Consider the following 23,646-nt stretch of genomic DNA (forward strand, 5'->3'; position numbering starts at 1 on the left):
TACATTTTTAAGAGCCAGGCAAACTCAAGTCTAAAGATAGTTATCTGACTTTTTTGAGCCTCAGGCTTCTCATCTGTAAAATGGGGATAATATGATCTATTTCAAAGTGTTGTTTATTTTAAGGATTAAACAGGAACGCAAGTTCTCCTGGCATAGTATTTCACAAATGTTAATTTTCTTTCCCTTCTAATATTTTAAGTATCTAAAATTCATGTCAACATTTCCTGACTTGCTTTACACTAAACTACCAAAGAATATAAAAGAAATGTTAGACATAGTTCCTGACAACAAATTTAAAATGCTTTTAGTAGAGCAACACACTTGCATACATGGCACAATTAAAAAAGATCAACGGCTCCTGAACAGCTCCATGAAAAAGTTCGGACTTAAGGTTAGGAAAAGCAAATAGAGTGAGGTAACTGAGGTGAATTTCCCTTAAAAAAAAAAAAAAAGCAAGCAAGCAAGCAAACAAAACCAGACTCACAGATTGAAATATGGTAAAGAGGAAATTTAGGAGTGTCTAACTTTAGAGCTTGAATGGCCTTTGAGATTAATCTAGTACAGTGATTTTGAAACCATTGCCAGATCCCTAGAAGTCCACAGATGTGAAGGAAAAGGGAAACCTAAGTGGATCCCTTGTCTCATGTATTCGGCTTTGCCTACAAGGCAAAACAAAAGATTACTAGAAGAGAGCTTTGGAATTACCTGTGGCTTTTAATAGTCCATAATTCTTTTGAATTCAATCAAGAAAAAGTAAATGTTCATGCAGAGCTTTGAGACACAAGTATCAGTAACTATGGAAATCTGATAGACCTAGATTTGCATTGTTTTATTAACGATTTGGAAGAATAGGACACAAACTACCAATTTATCAACATCACCGTTAACGATAACGTAACACTGCACTTTCCCTGTACCTAGGAGTTAATTTGACTCTACACGTATTTCATCGCACATCAACCCTGAAGGCAGATAAGGGGCTCACTAATTTCTATGTTCAATTTTTCGTTTCTTGTTGACAAAGAACTAAGAAAAATAACTTTCTGAAGGACACATAAGACACGGCAGATGGAGTCCAGACCTGAATTTGATATATATGGTATCTTTATTCCCTAACCAGGCTGCCTAATGAGGTTGAAAATACATCATCCATTCATCATCCACCCACGAGGAATGCGTAAAAATGCACAAAAAACATCACTGCATATAAACAGTAGTGTGAAACTCGAGAAATTTAAGCTGGGTTTAAATAAAAAAGAAAAAGTCGACCACTGAGTGCGTTCTTTCCTGGGTCCTAGGTCCGCAACACAGAGCCCAAAGGGAAGCCCCCTAAGGAGGGTCGCCGGCCCTACCGGTCTCACTCCCTACCTCATGGAGGTTCAGAGTCCCGCTCCTTTCCCTCATGGGTATAACCCCCGTGCCGGTCCATTTCCTCACCGAGTCACAAACCAGCTCCCCCGGCCCGGCAAACGGCAGACACTGTCAAGCGCTGTCTCCACGCCGCGCGTCCCGCAGCGGAGAAATAAGCTCGGGTCGTAAGGCAGGAAGCTGCTTAATGCGCAGCCGCCGCAGCCTCCAACCACCCGCCAGCGGAGGGGCGCTAGGCCGCCCCCGACCCGCTCGCCGCGGCCAGGGCGAGGCCAGAAAAGGAAGCTGCGGCGCCAGGGCGCCGCGGCCAGCGAGGTAAATAGCCACAGGTTTCTCTCCGTCGCTCGCGGTAATTCGTGTCCTAACGGCAAGCTTTGCCCGCTTCGCCTGTCGTCTTCTCCCCCGCTTCTACAGCCAACGGGAATGGAACAGTCCAGCGGGGGGGATTGTGGGAGGCGCACGCGTGAGGGGTGGAGGGTATGTCGGGGGGGCCGGAGGAGGAGGAGGCCGCGGCGGCCGTGGCGGCGGTTGGTGGCAGTGGGGGCGGGGAAGGGGGGGAGGAGAGGAGAGGAGGTGGAGGAGGAGGCTTGGGCTCGCGCTGCTGAAGGTACGCGTGAGGGCCCGCGCCAGAGCTGGCTTGACAGGGGCCGAGGGGAAGGGGAGGACTGTGCCACAAGGCGCCCCAGAGGGAGTGCGTACTGGCTGGCGGGCGCGCAAGGCGGCCGAAGGCGGTGGTTGGTGGGAGCAGCGAGCGACAAGCCCAGATACACTCTGGCGCGTGCGGGCGGGCGTGCGCGCTCCGCCGCCCGAGTCGGGTGAGGGGGGAGGACGAAGGGGGAAAACGCGAGGAGGGAGGAGTGGGAGGTGGGGGGGCACGAGGCGCCCTTCGCTCCCTCCCTCCCAAGGAGCTGCCGCCGCCGCCGCTCTGCCGCCGCCGCTCCCGCCGCCATTTTGGGTTCGCTTTGCGGAGGGGGAGAAGATCCCCGTCTCGGTTGCGGGACCCGCCTCCCCTCAGTTTCCCCCGCTTAGCCCCACGCCTTTCCCCTCTCCTCTCTCGCATTTCCGCCAGTCCGCTCACCCGCTGGCCGCCTCCTGACAAGCGGGAGGGATCCGCTGTGGACCAAGGGAAGCGGAGGAGCCTGGTGGCGGCCGCCCCCTCTTCCCCACTTCCCTGCACTCTCATCTCCCTCGGCCTCGGCCTCTGACACGGTGAGTAGAACCGTCTGGGGAGGCCTCTGGGCCTAAGTACTTCCTCCGCGACTCAGCCCCTGGCTTCCTGGGAGCTACTGTCATCTCCCGGACCTGGACCTCCGGGAGAGCGGCGGTAAGGATGGGGGAGGGGAGGGGAGGGGAGGGCAGGGGATCCTGAGCTCGCCGGGAAGTCCCTCCCGGCGGGGGTGAAGGGGTGTCCCTGACAGGCGGGCTTCTGCCTGGGGGAGGGGGCGGGAAAGTACGCGAGTGGAGGCGGAGTCGGCGGTGCCCCTGACAGGTTAGTTTGTGTCTTGTGGAGGAGGGATTGGAGCATCCCCCATAGTCCTGTTTGTTTCGTTTAAGGGATAAAAGTGGCAGGAGGCAAGATTTTCCGTACGGTCAGATCTGTGGTGTCTCTGACATGCTGAAGTGTATGTAGGGACTACAGGATGATCTCAGTTTCGCAAGTTTAATAAATGTTGCTTGTTGCTTTGGGCATTGAAAGACATGTTTTTGGTCTAGAAGACAGATGGTCTGTTGGTGTATAGCGGCTGTGTTTGTGTGCGTATACAAGGAAGGAAAGTGTTCCGGAAGAGTTTGCTTGTATTTTTACAAGTGTAATCGAGTTCCCCCTTATACTAGCTTACTTTTAAAATAAAGCTTGGGATGTTCCTTGCTGGTTGATATGTTTGTGTATTTTAGGATTTGGGATTGCCTTAATACTTACTTGTAAAGAGAAGTCATGGCAGTATTTTGGAAATATAGCGTGAAGTGGTGGGGTCAGGAATAGGAGAAACTTATCATAGCTATTCTTAAGAATAGTTTGTTACTCAGAATAGACTGAATTGTTCAGATGTGAAGGCCCAGAACATCTTTACTTGAACAATGTACTGTGAGTGTGTAAAGAATGGATGGAGTTTTTGTTGACCTGAGTTTGTATTAACACTTTGTAATAGAATAAAGCTTTTATATTGTTCAGAATGCTCTTTCAGTTTGTTTGTAGTCATAAATCTCTGTGGAAATGGTGGGATGAATGTTTCCTCCCATTTTACAAAATAGGAAATTGAGGCATAAAGACATCATTTTTTCAAGGTCATATGTTAAATTGGTGACAAACTTGGGATATAACAGATACTTTTGACTCCTAGTCCAGTAGTATAGTCATCATATCATGACATCTCAGGAGATCTTTGTCAGGCAAATCTGAGTTTATTGGAAAGGTAGGGGCATATTGAATGGTATTTGGTAGAGATCAGTTGTGTCAGACGGAACATAGGTTGTCTTTGCCAGGTTGGCCTGTGAGAGATGGGTATTCCATGAGGATATTACTTTTTGTTTATGGAGGAAGCAGAGCGTTTCTAACACTTGAGTTTGTGTATTTGAGGGAGGGATATTTAACTGGTAACATAGAAGCAGGGTGGGGGCTGACAGCTTAACTTTAAGGGAGAAAGGATCTTCTTTCATTCATTCAACAAATATTTACTGAGTAACTACTCAATAAATGGTCCCTGCCTTGGGGTGAGAATAATCAAGGTGACTCTGTTGAAGCAGCTCGGGTACATTTGTCTTGACAGTGGTAAATACTGAGACAGTGATACATATTGAGTCCAGTGAGGCAGACAGGTCAGTGTGGAGTTGAAACTAGAAAACCTTCCTCAAAAATATACTCAGTTTGGAGGGAATTTAGATCTTCCAGACGTTTTACTGTGGAAGGATACAACTGTATTTAAGCATCTAATAGGGTGCCCAGTTTGTGGAAGAGTGTGCTGCCTTTTGCATTTTCTTTTGGCATTTCCCAGTAAACTCTTTTTGGGATCTGCAATTGTCAGTATATGTGCCTGTGAATATTGGAACTTTTTGGCTGTGCTGAAGAAATTCTTCGAAAGACTTAATTTTGTAGTAAGGATCCCCTTCTCTGAACATGAGAGAAGTATACTTGAATTAAGGCAACTTAACTGTATTTCTCTGGAAAATAGTGTTTTTGATTTGCTGGATTAGTGGTTCTTAGAAGTTTTTTTGGGGTCCACTTATTCTTCTGAGAATGTGATGAAAAAACTCACTGTAGAAAATGTTGGGCATGAGCACAATCACACAAATTATGCATACAATTTTTAGAAACTTAAATTCTAATGAAGTAGAGCCAATTTATATTTAAGTCTCATTTAAAAGTCTTTTTTTAAAAATAGTTTTGTTTGGGAGTGGAGATGTTGGTATGAGTTTAAGATGAAAGATTTTTTGACAGTGAGCATGCTGACAGTAAGGGGAACTTTAAGATCTTTTTTATTGTTTATTTTCTATTTGCAGATTAATTTCTGCAGTGTTAAAACATGATTCTAATTAGGTGATCAGAGAATGTGATATAATTGCTTTCTAGTTTTGCATTGGGACTGAGGAGTTTTGAAGCTCATTTCTTGGAATTTATCTTAGTTATAACAAATGTTATTGAGTTGTTTTTATGCAGGGGACACAAAGATGAATAATATATGGCCTTTGTCCTTGAAGCTATTCTAATTCAGTTGAAGTTATGAATTGCATGTTAGTGGGAGCCTTTAAAAGGACAAGGTGGAAGGAAGCATATTTCTTCTAGAAGTTGAGATTTCATGACTTAATTGCCTGAGAGGTTTTGCTGTTATTCTTAGGAAGTTACAAAGTCTTCACATTCTGTATGCAACTTTGCAGCTTAAAAAATGTGTTTTTGGTATCATTTGATGTTTTGAGATGAAGGATCTCTGGCTTGAAAAGGATGTAAATGTTGGTGGCATTTTTTATCTTGTTTTGGATGTATTTCTGTAGTGGGTTTACATAAAAAGGTCTTAATGTCATTTTTGGATAGACATGTATCTAGAAAACACTGGGGTGATTTGAAAGACTACCCCTGAATCTAGTACTGAAAATTAAAAATAATTACTGAATTTTTTAAAGAAAAGAAACTCAGAAAGGTGTTTTAATGGTACAGATTACAGGATTCAGTCAGATAATGGAAAGGTCTTGAGAAAATTGGTCTGATTGTCTCTATTGTCATGTCCTCTGGGTAAGAAGTCATGTAAATTTGTGAAAAGTTTATTTTCTCTAATTTTTAACTTAGTAGGTTCCTACATTAAAAAAAAAACACATCATTTATATGTGTGTGTGTGTGTGTGTGTGTGTGTGTGTGTAGCGTGTCTGTATCTTTGCATATGGATAACATGTATATAGTCTCCTCTGTGTATGAGATACTTCACAATTTAAAAAAACAACTATTTGCAATAATTACAAAAAATACACAGGATCTTAAAGGATCAAGAATAGAGTGATTTTCATGTCCTGTTCTTGGGTTGTATTCTAAGATATGAAGCATAACTTCCCTGTCTTGCTCAGTGCTGTGCCTTTATAGTGTCAGCAGTACCACTTGAGGTTTTATTCTAAGTCTTCCATGCCTTATGAATAAAGAATTTGGACACATTCAGTCCTGCCTAAAATAATCTGCCTGCACATGGTGGGAAAGTTTTACCGTGTGTGTAGGTAGTGAGTCTCCAATAAATAATTTCATATTGTTTTTTCAGGTATGCATGTTGATTTGAGTTTCTTAAAGATAATATATTCCCTTATATTACCTTAGATTGTAATCCACTGTGAGGTCTATTTTGTGCCAGCCTTTCCAGAAGCATGAGCTAGCTTAACCCTGGCTATCATGAGAGAGGGAAATGAAAGTAGTATTTAAGCTATATTGCTAGTCTTTTTTTTTTTTCTTAATGTCTATCTTTAAACTATTTGTAATTTATTTGGTTTATATTCTTTCATTTGGAAAGGTTAGGTTTCATGCTTATGATTTGTTATCTGAGTTAATAACTGTCATTTCATATTTTAGAAATCACTTTCTTAGTGACTGGGGGTGTTGGTGGCAGTGTGATGTCAACACAACATAATAAATTATGGCTTCAAGCAGTAATGAAATTTAGCTAATAATCTTATTGCTATTTCAGAGTTATATTTCCTTCATTGAACATCTAACTTTTTTTAATGTTTGAAGAATATATAAAATTTTATTTTTAGCATTAATTGTTTTTGCTTTCCATAGTTTCTAATCATTTGCTGTCAGGCATTTGCAAGTTGATGACAAGAGTTTATATATTTTTTCCATTTAATTTTGTTCCTTTCTTGAAGTGTGGAAAATTTCTAACCTGGAGAGCAATGAAATAAATAACAAAGTTCTCATGCATTCAACATCCAGCTTCAAAAGTTATCCAAACCCAGTTATCACACTATATCCCTATCAACTAGCGTCTCTTCATCCTCCCTTTCTTTATTTCAGATATTATATCATTTGATCCATAAATACAGTGTATACATTATTTTCACTTTTAAGTGGGGAATTATTTTCCTTTAGTTAGGTTTATATAATTTTTTAAATAAAAAAACTTTTCATACCGAATGTCTAAACTTTTCATACCGAATACTTACAGTCTGTATTACCTGTCAATAGGGATTCCTCTGCAACATAAGAAGAAATGAACTGAATAGAACTTTACTTAGTTGCCTTTAGATGTTTGCGTTGTAAAATGCAGTTGGTTCCTGTGTTTCCTAGAAAAGTGTATCAGCTTTTTTTTTCAAACACACAGTGAGAAGTAATGTCTCTTAGTTTTTTCATTGTTTTTTTTTAGTCATAGTGACAAATTGCTAAAAACATTTTCTAGATCCTTTTCAGTTCAGTTCAGTTGCTCAGTCGTGTCCGACTCTTTGCGACCCCATGAATCGCAGCACGCCAGGCCTCCCTGTCCATCACCAACTCCCGGAGTTCACTCAAACTCACATCCATCGAGTCAGTGATGCCATCCAGCCATCTCATCCTCTGTCGTCCCCTTCTCCTCCTGCCCCCAATCCCTCCCAGCATCAGAGTCTTTTCCAATGAGTCAAGTCTTTGTATGAGGTGGCCAAAGTACTGGAGTTTCAGCTTTAGCATTATTCCTTCCAAAGAAATCCCAGGGCTGATCTCCTTCAGAATGGACTGGTTGGATCTCCTTGCAGTCCAAGGGACTCTCAAGAGTCTTCTCCAACATCACAGTTCAAAAGCATCAATTCTTCGGCGCTCAGCCTTCTTCACAGTCCAACTCTCACATCCATACATGACCACAGGAAAAACCATAGCCTTGACTAGACGAACCTTTGTTGGCAAAGTAATGTCTCTGCTTTTGAATATGCTATCTAGGTTGGTCATAACTTTCCTTCCAAGGAGTAAGCGTCTTTTAATTTCATGGCTGCAGTCACCATCTGTAGTGATTTTGGAGCCCAGAAAAATAAAGTTAGACACTATTTCCACTGTTTCCCCATCTATTTCCCATGAAGTGATGAGACCGGATGCCATGATCTTCGTTTTCTGAATGTTGAGCTTTAAGCCAACTTTTTCACTCTGCACTTTCACTTTCATCAAGAGGCTTTTGAGTTCCTCTTCACTGTCTGCCATAAGGGTGGTGTCATCTGCATATCTGAGGTTATTGATATTTCTCCCGACAATCTTGTTTCCAGCTTGTGTTTCTTCCAGTCCAGCGTTTCTCATGATGTACTCTGAGTATAAATTAAATAAGCAGGGTGACAATATACAGCCTTGACGAACTCCTTTTCCTATTTGGAACCAGTCTGCTGTTCCATGTCCGGTTCTAACTGTTGCTTCCTGACCTGCATACACATTTCTCAAGAGGCAGATTAGGTGGTCTGGTATTCCCATCTCTTTCAGAATTTTCCACAGTTTATTGTGATCCACACAGTCCAAGGCTTTGGCATAGTCAATAAAGCAGAAATAGATGTTTTTCTGGAACTCTCTTGCTTTTTCCATGATCCAGCGGATGTTGGCAAGTTGATCTCTGGTTCCTCTGCCTTTTCTAAAACCACCTTGAACATCAGGAAGTTCACGGTTCACGTATTCCTGAAGCCTGGCTTGGAGAATTTTGAGCATTACTTTACTAGCGTGTGAGATGAGTGCAATTGTGCGGTAGTTTGAGCCTTCTTTGGCATTGCCTTTCTTTGGGATTGGAATGAAAACTGACCTTTTCCAGTCCTGTGGCCACTGCTGAGTTTTCCAAATTTGCTGGCATATTGAGTACAGCACTTTCACAGCATCATCTTTCAGGATTTGGAATAGCTCAACTGGAATTCCATCACCTCCACTAGCATTGTTTGTAGTGATGCTTTCTAAGGCCCACTTGACTTCACATTCCAGGATGTCTGGCTCTAGGTCAGTGATCACACCATCGTGATTATCTGGGTCGTGAAGATCTTTTTTGTACAGTTCTTCTGTGTATTCTTGCCATCTCTTCTTAATATCTTCTGCTTCTGTTAGGTCCATACCATTTCTGTCCTTTATCGAGTCCATCTTTGCATGAAATGTTCCTTTGGTAGCTCTGATTTTCTTGAAGAGATCCCTAGTCTTTCCCATTCTGTTCTTTTCCTCTATTTCTTTGCATTGATCGCTGAAGAAGGCTTTCTTATCTCTTCTTGCTGTTCTTTGGAATTCTGCATTCAGATGTTTATATCTTTCCTTTTCTCCTTTGCTTTTCGCTTCTCTTCTTTTCACAGCTATTTGTAAGGCCTCCCCAGACAGCCATCTTGCTTTTTTGCATTTCTTTTCCACGGGGATGGTCTTGATCCCTGTCTCCTGTAGTGTCACGAACCTCATTCCATAGTTCATCAGGCACTCTTATCTATCAGATCTAAGCCCTTAAATCTATTTCTCACTTCCACTGTATAATCATAAGGGATTTGATTTAGGTCATACCTGAATGGTCTAGTGGTTTTCCCTACTTTCTTCAATAGGATAGAAAAGAAGGTAAATATTCCTGTTGAGTTATGAAGAAAAAACAGAGACTAGAGATTTGAAGTGATTGCTAGTTAAGTACAATATAGGTGTATATCCTTTTTTTCCGGAAAAGGTTGACAAGATAAACATGAATTCCATCATTAATGAAAGTTTGGTTAACTTATCTTCTTATTCTACAGTAAATAAATCATAAATCTTTGACTTACACTTCTTGTTTTACATTTTTTTCCCTACCTTTTCCACACTTGATACCAAACCACTCCTCTCATTCAGTTTTATTTGTCCTAAGATCACAAGTGGACACTGTCCAATTATAAAGTAGCTATATCATGGCTTCTTGGTGTAAATGACATTGAGAATGTGGTGGAGACATTCCGTATGATAAAAATTTTTTAAATTCAGCATTGATGAAAATGAAAGCCCTAGAGTTTAAGGACTAACATGTGAAGCCTAATGGGATTTAATGGAGAAAACTTAAAAGATTGTCTTTGAAAGAAAAACTGCCAATTCTGACATTTGAGAAAATGGGGAAGTGAAATAATCATGTATAATCATTATTGGATGAACAGTGTTTTATATATATATATATTTGAGGATACAAAGATAGGGAGATAAGAATTTCAAATAAGTAGAAAATCTATGTATACAACTGATAACTAAATGATAACACAGGTTGGAAAGTTATTTAGATGCAGAAGCATATAAAGATGCAGACTCAAGAAGAAAGAGGAATCACCTTGAAACTGAAATTAGTTAGAGGTTTAAGTTAATTTTATTTTTCTGTGTGTGTTTAAGGGGGAAAAAAAACTCAAATGTAGAACAAGATCAGAGTTTAATTTTTTCTGAGTAGTATTTTTTCTGTTCATTCATTCATTCTTCATTCAGCCAATTAACATTTTTTCCAGTACTTCATTCCTATTTCTGTGCTTGCTGCTGCTGCTGCTAAGTCACTTCGGTCGTGTCCGACTCTGTGCGACCCCATAGATGGCAGCCCACCAGGCACCCCCGTCCCTGGGATTCTCAGTGGGTTGCCATTTCCTTCTCCAATACATGAAAGTGAAAAGTGAAAGTGAAGTCACTCAGTGGTGTCCAACTCTTAGCGACCCCATGGACTGCAGCCTACCAGGCTCCTCCGTCCATGAGATTTTCCAGGCGAGAGTACTGGAGTGGGTTTCCATTGCCTTCTCTCATTTCTGTGCTTAGGTGTTGGGAAAAAAACTAGGAATTTTTTTCTTTTTTGGTTTGGTTTTTCTTTGAAGAGAGTTGTGAATCTAGTAAAAGGAACATCATGTTAAGAAATGTATCATATGATGTAATACATTTCTTTCTCCAAGGTAGAGAGCGGAGCATTTTTAAGTCTTGGGGGAGAAAGGAAAGGCTAGGGATGGCTTCTGACCAGTGGGAAGAGACATGTTCAGAAGGGTATAGTGAGGGCATTCTAGGTAGAGAAAGATCATCTGCAGGGATATAAAGTGAATATAACAACAGAATGAGTTCAGGAGACTGTAATTTGAATCAGTGTAGTACTTTCTACCATTCTCCTGTGATTTCCAGTGAGTTCAGTACTATATAAGATTGGCCTTTGTGCTTAGAGATCATAAAAAAAATAAAGATGAAACTATGTTCAGTATACTCTACTTAGAGAAAATAGTGTATTGTTACAGTTCAAGGTAATTTTAACAAAGATTAAAATCAAGAAAATGATTCTGTTTTAGTTAGAATTTTTTTTTATTGGAATATAATTGCTTTACAATGTTCTGTTAGACAGGAACATGAATCAGCCATATGTATACAAATATCCCTTCCCTCTTGCACCTCCCTCCCACGTCCTCATCCCACCCCTCTGGGACATCAGAGAACATGAAGCTGAGTTCCCTGTGTTAAAAGGCAGCTTCCTGCTAGCTCTCTGCTTTACACATGGTAGTGGATATATTAATACTACTGTCTCAATTCATCACCCCTTCTTTCACCCTCGGTGTCCACAGTTCTCTTCTCTACGTCTGCACCTCTATTCTTGCCCTGTTAATAGGTTCCAGTACCGGTTTTCTAGTTCTGTATATATATATATGGTAATATACAATATTATATATTGTATATAACAATATATATGGTATATTGTATATGTATTAAAATATATATGTATATTGGTTTTTCTCTTTTTGACTTAGAAAATTTTCACTACAATATACCCCATTCCTCCAGCATTTTAGTTAATCAAGCCTTGTCTATAACAGGTATCCAGCCAAGTAAAATAATAAATAATTGCTTTTCATAATAATAAACAAATCTTAATAATAATAAAAAACATAATAAATAAATAAAATAAATAAAATAAAAATAAAGAAAGAAAGAAAGAAACAAATAACCAGTCTCCACACTGGTATATTTCTCCTTCATTTGTTGAAAATCTCAAATAATGATTAAGACTGGGGACTCAAAGTCAGATTGAGGGATTTCCCTATAGTCCAGTGATTCAGACTGTGTGCTTCCACTGCAGGTGGCCTGCGTTGCATCCCTGGTCAAGGAACTAAAATTCTGCAGCTGCGCGGTGCTGACAAAAAACTTATTTGTAACTTTTCACAAAATAATTATGGTCTTTGGTTTCCTTGAGTGTAAAATTATGATAATTGTTGTTGTTTAGTTGCTAAGTCGTGTCTGATTCTTTTTTGTCCCCATGGACAGTAGCCCCCCGGGCTCCTCTGTCCAACGGAGTTCCCAGGCAGAATACTGGAGTGGGTATTTCCTTCTCCAGGGGATCTTCCCAATCCAGGGACTGAACCCATGTCTCCTGCATTGCACTTAGATTCTTGACCCCTGAGCCACCATGGAACCTCAAAATGGTAATAATACTTACTGCTAAAGGTTGTTGGAGGATTGTATGAGATAATATGTGTAAATGCTTAGCATGATTTATGTCATATAGCAGGTGCAAAATACACATTTGCTGTTAATTTCTCTTCTTCATTTCCTGAAAAGAGAAATTTTTTGAGGAAAACAAATGACTTTGCTTATATGTATTTTCTATAGGAGGTAAGAATATGAAAAATACATTTGTGAAAGTGTATATATAAACAACTTATTTACATGTATACATATTTTTTCCTAATTCTTGGTTTATCTTATTTTCCTCACATGTGAACTCTACTTTTGTATTAGTTTCAGGCTAGGCTTTTGCATTTGGCTTTATTTATTTGGCTGCCTTGTATCTTAGTTGTGGCATGTGAAATGTTCCATCTTCATTGTGGCATGCAGGATCTTTAGTTGTGGCATGCGGGATCTTTTTTTTTTTAGTTGCGGCATGCAGAATCTTTAGTTGTGGCATGTGGGATCTATTAATAGTTCCCTGACCAGGGAAGGAACCCAGGCCCCCTGCGTTGGGAGCATGGAGTCTTAACCACTGGACCACCAGGAAAGTCTCCTGCTTGGCTTCATCTTACCTTCTTCAAGGATTTGTTTCTAAAGTGAACAAGAATATATATTATTGTGTGAATATTTTGGGGTGAAGAACCTTGTCTTTGTACAGTGTTGGCTTTAGTTATGACAGTTCTCCTTTTAGAGCTGATCAGTATTTCCTTTTATTTTTTAGGAATAAAAGTCTTCTAAAGCTTTGTAGTCTTCTAAAGCAGAACCCATCTGTTTTATTAAACCACCTCTTTTGGTTGAGAAAAAAGACCAACATGTAGTCATTGAGTGATTATTATGTGCCAGGCACTGGGATTCAGTGACAAACAAATAAGGTTCTTGGGCATTTTTCTTTTCATTTTCTAGGACATAATTTTTCAGTATTGATGTAACATATTGCTACCATCATATTACATGTGGTTCAAGCAAAACTTGTTCTTAAGGTAGAATAGAGATTTCTGAAGAAATGTCTTGGAATGTGATATTTTATGCCAGAGCAAATCAATTCTAGGAAAAAAATCTCTTAACTTTTGAGGAATCTTTATTGTCTCCTATGTTTTATACAGGGAGTCTGTTGGGCAGTTAGTCAAGTCCTCTGCTCAGAGTCAAATAAAAAACAGCTCTCTGCTTCCTGTGCCTTCCAACAGAATGCATTCAACAAGTATTGATTGTATACATTTGGCCCTCTGTATCCACGGGTTCTGCATCTGCAGTTTTAACCAATCACAGATCAGCAATATTTGGGGGAAAATAAATTCCAGAAAGTTCCAAAAAGGAGACATGAATTTGCTTCATGCCATCAGCTATTTATATAGTGATTATATTGTAGTATTTATAGCTGTTTATATAGCATTCACATTGTATTATGAATGTATTGTAAGTAGTCTAGAGATGTTTTAAAGTGTAGAGGAGAACATGCTTAGGTTATATGCAAATACTGCCCCATTTTATATAAGGGAGTTGAATATCCCTTGTGCTTTGGTATCTGTGAGGGGTCTTGCAACCAGCGACCTGCAGGTACCAAGAGAGGACTAAACTTTATGCCAATACTGTATTAAGCCCCCATTCTAGTATCCTTGCCTGGAGAATCCATGGATAGAGGAGCCTGGCTTAGGGTTGCACAGAGTTGGACATTACTGAAGCAACTTAGCACATACTTAAGCCCAGGGGTTACAGCAGTGAATGATAGTCAAAAATCACCTCCCTCGTGGTGTTCACTTTATAGTCAGTAGTAAGATAATTGTATAAGTAGGTGTGATGTTATGGCATTTTGTGATAAGTGTTGTAAGAGAAATGTAAACAAGGTAAGAGGGTGAATGTTAGGTAGTTTAGAGAAGTCCGTTGAGCTAATAGTGTTTGAACAGAAATCTGAATGATACGAAGGACCCCATGAATCTGTCTGAGGCATAAGTGCTGAGGCAGTAGTGTGTTTGGTGTGTTTAAGAAATAGGAGTGAGATAGAACAGAGTGAACAATGTGGGGAAGAATAATAAAAAATAAGGAGAAGGAGGTAGCCAGGGCCTAGATAATGTAGGGACTTTTAAGACTTGACTAAGTGTTTAGGTTTTATTCTGGATTTGATTGGAAGCTGTTGAAAGGTTTTGAGTGGGGAGATGACTTGACCTAATATGTACACTTTGAAAGGCAAGAGCGATACAAGAGTGGCAAGTTATATGGCAGTTACAGTATTTGAGTCAAGAGATGGTTTGGAGTTGAACCTAAAGTGTGATCAAGAAGACGGGTTTAAGATATATTTTGAAGATAGTAGTGATGATAACCTGTATTGGATGTGTGGTCTGAGTAAAAGAGTAAGTCAAATATGACTCCAAAGATGGCCTTAACAGCTGGGTGCCATTTACTGAGACGAGGAACACTGGCAGAAGCAAGTTACAGGAGTGCAGATGTTAAGAGTTTGGTTTGGATATATTGACTTTGAGTTATCTATTAAGTGTTACCGGTGGAGATACATTGAGTAGGCAGTTGGATATATAAATCTTGAGATTGGGATAAGTGTAAATTTGGGAGTTGATCAGTGTAGAAATGCTTATTTACAGCCATGGAACTTCATGAGATTACCTGGATAGTGAGTGCAAATAGAGAAGAGATGTTCTTGGACTGAGTTGTGGCATATTCTTGACACTTAGTAAAATTGCCAGGGTTGAAAGAATCTTTTGATGTTATAATATTAGGAATAATACGTTCCTAACTAAGAAAACCTAGAAAGTAATAACTAGTCAAGACCTAGAGACAAAAACAAGATGGTTGAGAAACATATTGCCATTCTTTTACCTGTTAAATAGCTCTTTGTGTCGCAGAGCTCAGACACTCATTTTATGTGAAATTAAGAGCAAGAGTGCCTATTTCTACTTGCTTACTCTGAAAAGATGGCCAGAATGGTCATTAGTTTCCTAGATGTCCATTGTGAGAGGCAACATAAGGTTAAACAAACAAGTAGAAGTTTATGAAATAATGAATCAAGTATCAAAAGATGTTAAGCTACTTACTCATTAATACGATACCCCTTTCTAGCTTTGAAAACTTGCAGAGTTAGAGTGAGATCAAGCGGTCTCCTAATTTCTTATTTAACTTGTCATTGGGCATTGTTATACCTTCCTTTTAAGAAGCTGGTTTTTCATCTATGGACTTAGTTGACATCCTAGAATACATATATGTGACTCTTAGGGGCTTAATACTGTTTTAGGTTGACTTACTGCATTTTGCAGGTTTTTCTGGATGTGGGTAAGGATCTATTTAAATGTATTTGAGGTGTCAGAAATTGGAAGGAATAGAAATAACAGGTGATAAAAGCAATCACAGTCTATAGATTTTGTTGTTGATAATTTGAAAACCTATCAGAAATCCTCTTAGCTAACGCATGAAACGTATTCTCTTGCTTGAGCATATGACTTCACACTTGCCAATCTACCTCTACCATTAGGAAAATGAAGGGCCCATCTGTTGAATTGGCACTGTGCCCAAAAGGCGGCTAGTGTCGGACTTTGTCAGTTCAGGAAAAGGTATTAATTCCATAACATTGAGGGGAAACTTTTCTAGTAACAACATATTCCCTAGGGTTTATTTGATTGCTTGTTGGCTGTTTTATAGAAAGCACCTGAGAATTAAGGATCCGTATCATGTATGATTTCTTTTTCCTAAGTCAGAAACATCATTTGTATGTATTTGAGACCCAATTCTCTTTCATATAAATGGCATTCTTAAGAAACATTACCAAAAATTTCCAGATAGTTAGAAGCATTCTTGTTAAGTAGAACTGAGACGTTTTAAAAAGTAGTATGATTTGGGATTCAGATAAGCCTCAAAAGACATTTCTAGGTGTATCCGTTCCATGCAAATCCGGAAACTATGTTTACTGAGATTTAGAACTAGGTAATTAAAAAGTGGCGACCTCCAAGTTTCGTGGGCATCCATTTTGTACCTTACCTGAGAAGCTGGCCTTAAAAACAGGATCATAACTCTTTTGGTGGTGGTGGTGGTCATGGACCCCATTTAGAGCATAATGAAACCTTTCTAACCTTTCCCCAGAAGTGCACATATGCCTATAAGATTTTTGGCATGTAATTTTGGGGGGGGGGGGGGCGGGTTCTTGTGCAATTTTGATTGTAGGCTATTATACTTTGTTTCAGAAGAATCTTAATTATGAATTGTTATGTAACAATAGTTGCATTTTTTGCCTGTTCTTCAATAGGGATTGCATTTAAAAATGGAAATAAACTTATATGGTATCATGGTTGGATGGTAGTTTAAATAAATCTTTGCCAGACTGTCTGTTATCTGTCCACCTTCCTTTTTTCTTCACCATTTTGGTAATGCAATAATTTCTGGAGAATGACTAGTTAAAGCAACATACCAATGTTAGAATGGCAGGCTGCATTTTAGAAAAGTAACTGTCCGAAATTGGAAAAATGGCAGCAAAATGATAATCATCTATCTGTGCCCTACCCTGGATGGCTTCCAGCTAGGTTCCCTAGCTATATCCCACACACTCTGAAATGCATGCAGTTTCTGAATCCAAATCTGACCATGTGCCTTGGCAGGACATACTCTAGCACTGTTAGGATCCTGCCTACTTCTTTAGTTTTGTGTCTCATTGGGCCTCTTATCCTTGTGCTTCAGCTGTTTGGAACTGTCAGTCATTCCCACACACAATTCGTTTATATCTCCATGACTTTCATGTTCCTCCCAGTGCCTGGCTGCTTAGAGAACACCTACCCAACTTCTGAGACAAAGTTCAAGTTGATGCTGTGAAGCTTTACCTGGCCATCTCCCCTCTTTTGGTGAACAGTATGCACTCATTTCTCTTTGGATTTCTCTTTGGCATATACCTAGGAGTGGAATTGCTGGGCCACAGGGTAAGCATATTTTTATCTGTAGTAAATACAGTCAAACAGTTTTCCAAGTTTTATTGTATGACTTTATGACTTTCTCAGGCTCGACATCTTCCCCAGTTTTTAGTGTTGCCATTCTTTTTAATTTTAACCATTTTGGTGGGTAATAGTATTTCATTGGTATTGATTTACATTTCACTGGTGAGGTTGAGCATCTTTTCATGTGTGTGTTGAGCATTTGGGCATCCTCTTGTGAAGTCCTGCTCTTAATATATATTCTGAATGCAATTCCTTTCTCAGATCTGTGCATTGCAAATATCATCCCATGTGTGGCTTCCGTTTTCACCCTCTTGGTGGTGTCTTTTGATGAACAAAAGTTCTTATTTCGTAAAGTCCAATTTGTTTTCTTTTTCTGATCTAGATTGAAGAAGCATATAGTTGCATGTAGAAGGAAAGGAGAATTACTTAATAGGCATAAAGTTTCAGTCAAGCAAGATGAATAAGCTCTAGAGGTTTATTGTACTGATTGTACATATAGTCAACAATAATGTACACTTAAAAACTTGGTAGATCTCATAGTGTGTTCTTACTACAGTAAGACAAAAGATAAAAGAGGTTGTGTTCTAGGTGGTAGTCTTGAATGGAAACAAAAAGGAGAGGATTGTATTAAGAAAATAGCACCTCAGGAATTTCCCTAAAGGTCCACTGGTTAAGACTCTGTGCTTCCAATGCACGGGGTGCAGATTCAATCCCTGGTTGGGAACTAGGATCTTACATGCCTTGTGATGGAGCCAAAAAAGAAGATAGCTAGTCAGTATTAGGATAATAGAGTTAGAAAGTACATCCAAAAGCTGTTGGGTTAGATTTCTCGATTTTATGTATATATGAATAAGACTTGAGAGGTGTGTGCATGTGGCAGCGATGGTGGTGGCTTAGTCGCTAAGTTGTGTCCGACTCTTGGCAACCCTGTGGACTGTAGCCTGCCAGGCTTCCCTGTCCATGGGTTTTTCCAGGCAAGAATACTGTACGTATATGGAGCTATGTATATTTCAGTATATTTCAATTTTTTAAATACATTTTTGTTGGATTTGTGCTTAGTTATAAAACTAATAAACTCTGTAATAGGTCAAGGAAAAAATATTTATAAGTAATTTTTTTTCCTGTTTACTTCCAAATCTTTTCCCCTAAAGGTAACCAGTGCTATCAATTGGTGTATAATCATCCATTCATATTTATTTCTGTGTGCATACAAATATGTATGTTTTTTTCTACCCTTTACGAATATGAGATCATGATTGCATTTTTACTTAAAAATAGCATATATGGCTGTATATTTGTGTATATGTGTATATATATATATATATTTAACTGTTTTTGTGTGTGGCACATCAAGGACTGCTATAATAGCCTTTCATTGGTGCTTTTGTTTTTCTATGATAGAAAATACTACTTTCCAAAGTGATGGTGGCCCCTAGTGTCCCTGTCCCACCTTGCCAATATTAGTTGATATCAGTCTTAAATTTCAGCCAAAGTAATGACTGAAAAATACCTTGCCTTAGTTCACATCTGCCTGACTACTAGGGAGGCAGGTCATCTTTTGATGTCAATTGTCTGTGTATATCTCCTGTATATCTTTTCTTTTGGTCTAGTTTGCAGAAGTAACTGTGTGTGTTAGAGATATTAATCCTTTTTCATATTTATTATATCTTCTCCCAATTTATTGTCTTTGATTTTATTTACATCTTATGTTACAGGTATATAATGCTTTTATATAATCAAATCTGTCTGTATTTTCCATTGTGGTTTCTAGTTTCCTGATTTGCTTTAAGGTTTCTCAACCATAGACTACAGAAATAGTCACAGATACTCTTCAAGTGCTTTTATTTTTATATATAGTTCTTAAGTATATGAGGAAATTATTCTTGAGTTTAAAGTGAGGAATGGATCTTTGTTTTCTCCAAATGGATAGCTAATTAAGTCCACATGCAGCAAACGTATGTCAAATAAATTAGCTTCTTGCCATATTGAAATGTTAACTCGGAAAGATTTTTTATAGGGACTTCTCTGGTGGTCCAGTGGCTAAGACTCCACACTCCCAATGCATGGGGCCCGGATTCCATCATTGGTCAAGGAATTAGATTGCACAGGTCACAACTAAACCTACATGCTGCAACAAAAGATTGAAGATCCTATGCGCTGCAACTAAGATCCAGTGCAACCAAAAAATAAATGTTCTATATGAGCCTATAAATATATTTTTTTAAGTTTTTACAGGATGGCCACTAGTGTATTCTGTATTTATGCAAAGTAAGAAGGGAGTCCCTTCCACAAGACCCTTTATTTTGATCTGCCAGAAAAATGTTAAATAACTTTATTGAGGTATAATTTATTGAGGTACTATATAATTCACTAATTTGAAACATACAATTCAGTGATTTAGTATATTCACATGGTTCTACACCCATCTCCACTATCTATTTAAGAACATTCATCTTGGTGCCCGCTAGCAGGCACTTTCCAGTGCAGGTATCCCCTTTTACCCCAGCCTTAATTACCAGGGCTGTCAGCCCGCTAATCTACTTTCTTTCTGTATGGATTTGCTGTTTTTGGACATTTCATACAAATGGAATGTTAGAGTGTTTTCTGTTGCTGGCTTCCTTCATTTAACATAGTGTTTTCAAAGTTCATCTATGTTATAGCAGGTATCAGTGCATCTGGCCTTCAATATCCTTGGGTTTCACATCCTCGCATTCAACTAACTGTGGATTGAAAATGGGCGGGAAAAATTCCAGAAAGTTCCAAAAAGCAGAAGTTGAATTTTCTGCATGCACCTATTTAGACGGCATTCACGATATACTGAACTGAACTGATGTAGCATTTACTTTGTGTAAGGAATGAGAAGCAATTTAGAGGTGATTTAAATGCATGTAGGTTATATGAAAATACTTTGCCATTTTATGTAAAGGGCATCAGTATGTTTGGGTTGGGTATCTGGGGGGGTTTTGAAGCCAATCCCCTGCCTATACTGAGGATGACTGTATGCTGTTTTTTAGATGAATAACATTTCGTTGTATGGATAATGTTGCTGTGAATATGTACAAGTTTTTGTGTAGATAAATATTTTCATTTCTCTTAGGTATACACACACACATACATACATATACGCATACACCTAAGAGTGAAATTGCAAGGTTATGTGGTAACTCTGTTTAGCCTTTTGAGTAACTGCCAGACTGTTTTCCAAAGCAACTGCACCATTTTACATTCCGACTCCAATTTTTCCACAGAAAAGTTTTATGAAAAACAAATGTAAGATATTTACAAAGTAAATGGTGCCCTCTTGGAAGTGACTCTTGTTTAGTGTATAACCAAGTAGATTGACCCTGAATTGACAGCCTTTAATCCTGGTCAAAGTGTAATAATTCGTTAATGAGCAAATCTTTCTGATGTTAACTTGTACTTTCCTCCTGTTGCCATTCTAGAATTCCCTAGGGATAGAGATCACTGTCCCTGCACATTCCTTGCAATCATGGACCCATCCCTCCTTTCTCAAAAACAGAATAGAAGTTATATATATTTGATCTTTGTTAACTTTATTAGGAAGAACTAAAGTAAGCTTTGATTAGATTATCTTCCTGACAGACAGTTGATGAGTATAATTTTTTCCTCAGGATTAGCTTTGGGAATTCTTTCTGTGTGTATTTTACTTTTGTGGCTTACTAATTACAATTTATGTCTGCTATTTCACTTTACTGTTCTAAGTTTCTGCAATAATTTGTTGGTATAATATAGTATTTCTTTGGTCATGAGAGACATTCTTTCCTCCCTGTTTAATGTTTCTGAAATTAGGAAATAACACAGCTGATAATTACATTTAATGCGGTAGTAGTTTATAAAAAATTTTCCCCTGGAAATGTCATTGATTCGTGAAACCTCTTAGAATCAGTAGCATCTTGGAATTTAAGAAATATGTACAGTATATAAATATAAAAATAGCTAGATTTATTGCTGATTAGTACGGTGTTAGGAATTGTTGGTGATTCTCCCTATCTTTTAAATGAAGGGTTGTTCTGTAGTTGAGTAAAAAAGCTTAATTTGTCCAGGTTTGTAGTTTATGTTGTGTAAATCATTTAGGAACACAGTTCAAATTTTGTTGGTATCTTCATGATATTTTAGCTCTTTGTGATTTCAGTGACTTACGTAACGTTTGTGATTCAGTGGTTTAATGTAAAATATCTTAAACCAATTAGGACACTGCTTATGCTTTTACTGGTAGTACACATAGTGCTTAATTTTAGTTGTTAAAACAATGTGAGAAGATTGAATAGTGTCTAAAGACAATTAAAATACCAATTCTTTAGTATTTTGATTTTCATTTTATCTATTCTCTGTATACATGATTAAAATATAGTAATACGCACGTTTGCTTATTCAGTCACTAGGTATTTATTGAACGTCTCTTATGGTCCAGGCACTTTACTAAGGATAAAGCAGTAATAAGGCAGACAGGATTGTTGTTATTATGAAGCAACTGGTCTCATGTAGAATATGGATATTTAGCATGTAGCTTACTAGTATAAGTTGCCTCAGGACTTACAGTATGCTATCAGTTCAGTTCAGTCGCTCAGTCGTGTCTGACTCTTTGCGACCCCATGAACCGCAGCACGCCAGGCCTCCTGGAGTTCACTCAGACTCACGTCCATTGAGTCAGTGATACCATCCAGCCATCTCATCCTCTGTCGTCCCCTTCTCCTCCTGCCCCCAATCCCTCCCAGCATCAGTCTTTTCCAGTGAGTCAGCTCTTCGCGTGAGGTGGCCAGAATACTGGAGTTTCAGCTTCAGCGTCATTCCTTCCAAAGAACACCCAAGGCTGATCTCCTTTAGAATGGACTGGTTGGATCTCCTTGCAGTCCAAGGGACTCTCAAGAGTCTTCTCCAACACCACAGTTCAAAAGCATCAATTCTTTGGCGCTCAGCTTTCTTCACAGTCCAACTCTCACATCCATACATGACCACTGGAAAAACCATAGCCTTGATTAGATGGACCTTTGTTGGCAAAGTAATGTCTCTGCTTTTGAATATGCTATCTAGGTTAGTCATAACTTTCCTTCCAAGGAGTAAGCGTCTTTTAATTTCATGGCTGCAATCACCGTCTGCAGTGATTTTGGAGCCCCAAAAAATAAAGTCTGACACTGTTTCCACTGTTTCCCCATCTATTTCCTATGAAGCAATGGGACCAGATGCCATGATCTTCGTTTTCTGAATGTTGAGCTTTAAGCCGACTTTTTCACTCTCCACTTTCACTTTCATCAAGAGGCTTTTTAGTTCCTTTTCACTTCCTGCCCTAAGGGTGGTGTTATCTGCATATCTGAGGTTATTGGTATTACTCCGGGCAATCTTGATTCCAGCTTGTGCTTCTTCCAGCCTAGCGTTTCTCTTGATGTACTCTGCATATAAGTTAAATAAGCAGGGTGACAATATACAGCCTTGACGTACTCCTTTTCCTATTTGGAACCAGTCTGTTGTTCCATGTCCAGTTCTAACTGTTGCTTCCTGACCTGCATACAGGTTTCTCAAGAGGCAGGTCAGGTGGTCTGGTATTCTCATCTCTTTCAGAACTTCCCACAGTTTATTGTGATCCACACAGTCCAAGGCTTTGGCATAGTCAATAAAGCAGAAATAGATGTTTTTCTGGAACTCTCTTGCTTTTTCCACGATCCAGCGGATGTTGGCAAGTTGATCTCTGGTTCCTCTGCCTTTTCTAAAACCACCTTGAACATCAGGAAGTTCATGGTTCACATATTGCTGAAGCCTGGCTTGGAGAATTTTGAGCATTACTTTACTAGCATGTGAGATGAGTGCAATTGTGCGGTAGTTTGAGCCTTCTTTGGCATTGCCTTTCTTTGGGATTGGAATGAAAACTGACCTTTTCCAGTCCTGTGGCCACTGCTGAGTTTTCCAAATTTGCTGGCATATTGAGTGCAGCACTTTCACAGCATCATCACAGTACGCTATATGAACCTCTAAAAAGGAGATCTCCCCTGGTCTAGGGGGTTAGGAAGTGTCTGCCTGATGAACTGACCTTTAAGCTGAGATGGAAAGGATGAGTGGTAGTCGACTTAGAAGGGAATAGAAAAGAGTTCTAGGCAGAGAGAACTATGTGTCCTTCTGGAGGGAGGATGACGGAGACATTTGGGAAACTGAAAAGTTCTTAGAACGCTTAGAACTGTTTCTGTGTTATACATATATTCCTGCTTTTGAGGGGTTTTATTTGCTCCTGCTCTGCTCACAGAAGAATGAGAAATGATGTGGCTAGAGTTAGGTAGAGGAAGATAATAATAACAAAAAAGTAAACACTGTGTGTGTGTGTGTGTGAAGTACTTTTGTAAGTACTTCTTATGGACTAGTTCATTGAACCCCGAAACTGTTTTCACAGATGAGACAACAAGGCATGGAGTGCCTTGCCCAAAATTAATCTACCAGAACCTGGAATCTGAGCCTGTGCATTCTGGATCCAGTTTGTGTCCTGAAATACTGTACCATACTGAA

At 39.2% G+C, this 23,646-nt stretch overlaps 2 protein-coding genes across 9 annotated transcripts in view; one reads left to right on the top strand and one right to left on the bottom strand.

Moving 5' to 3' along the window:
* Positions 1-2,529, bottom strand: part of DAP3 (death associated protein 3) — a 41,308-nt gene extending 38,779 nt beyond the window's left edge. Inside the window, exon 1 of one of the 3 annotated variants that reach the window (XM_061413035.1) lies at positions 2,447-2,529. Coding sequence is in view for 2 of the 3 variants with exons in the window: in XM_061413033.1 (XP_061269017.1) it covers positions 1,438-2,318 (881 nt within the window). In the remaining variant the exon portion in view is untranslated. Of the gene's footprint in view, positions 1-1,368; positions 1,417-1,437; positions 2,408-2,446 lie in introns of those variants that run through there. The other 2 variants (XM_061413033.1, XM_061413034.1) reach the window with 2 other exon arrangements.
* Positions 1,890-23,646, top strand: part of ASH1L (ASH1 like histone lysine methyltransferase) — a 207,980-nt gene continuing 186,223 nt past the window's right edge. For 3 of the 6 annotated variants that reach the window (XM_061412998.1, XM_061413001.1, XM_061413002.1), the window contains exon 1: positions 2,489-2,577. The gene's annotated coding sequence lies outside the window, so the exon portion shown is untranslated. Of the gene's footprint in view, positions 1,976-2,488; positions 2,578-2,602; positions 2,693-16,955; positions 17,122-23,646 lie in introns of those variants that run through there. The other 3 variants (XM_061413000.1, XM_061412997.1, XM_061412999.1) reach the window with 3 other exon arrangements.

Source organism: Bos javanicus, chromosome 3 (assembly GCF_032452875.1).
Source record: "Bos javanicus breed banteng chromosome 3, ARS-OSU_banteng_1.0, whole genome shotgun sequence".
Classification (NCBI taxonomy): domain Eukaryota; kingdom Metazoa; phylum Chordata; class Mammalia; order Artiodactyla; family Bovidae; genus Bos; species Bos javanicus.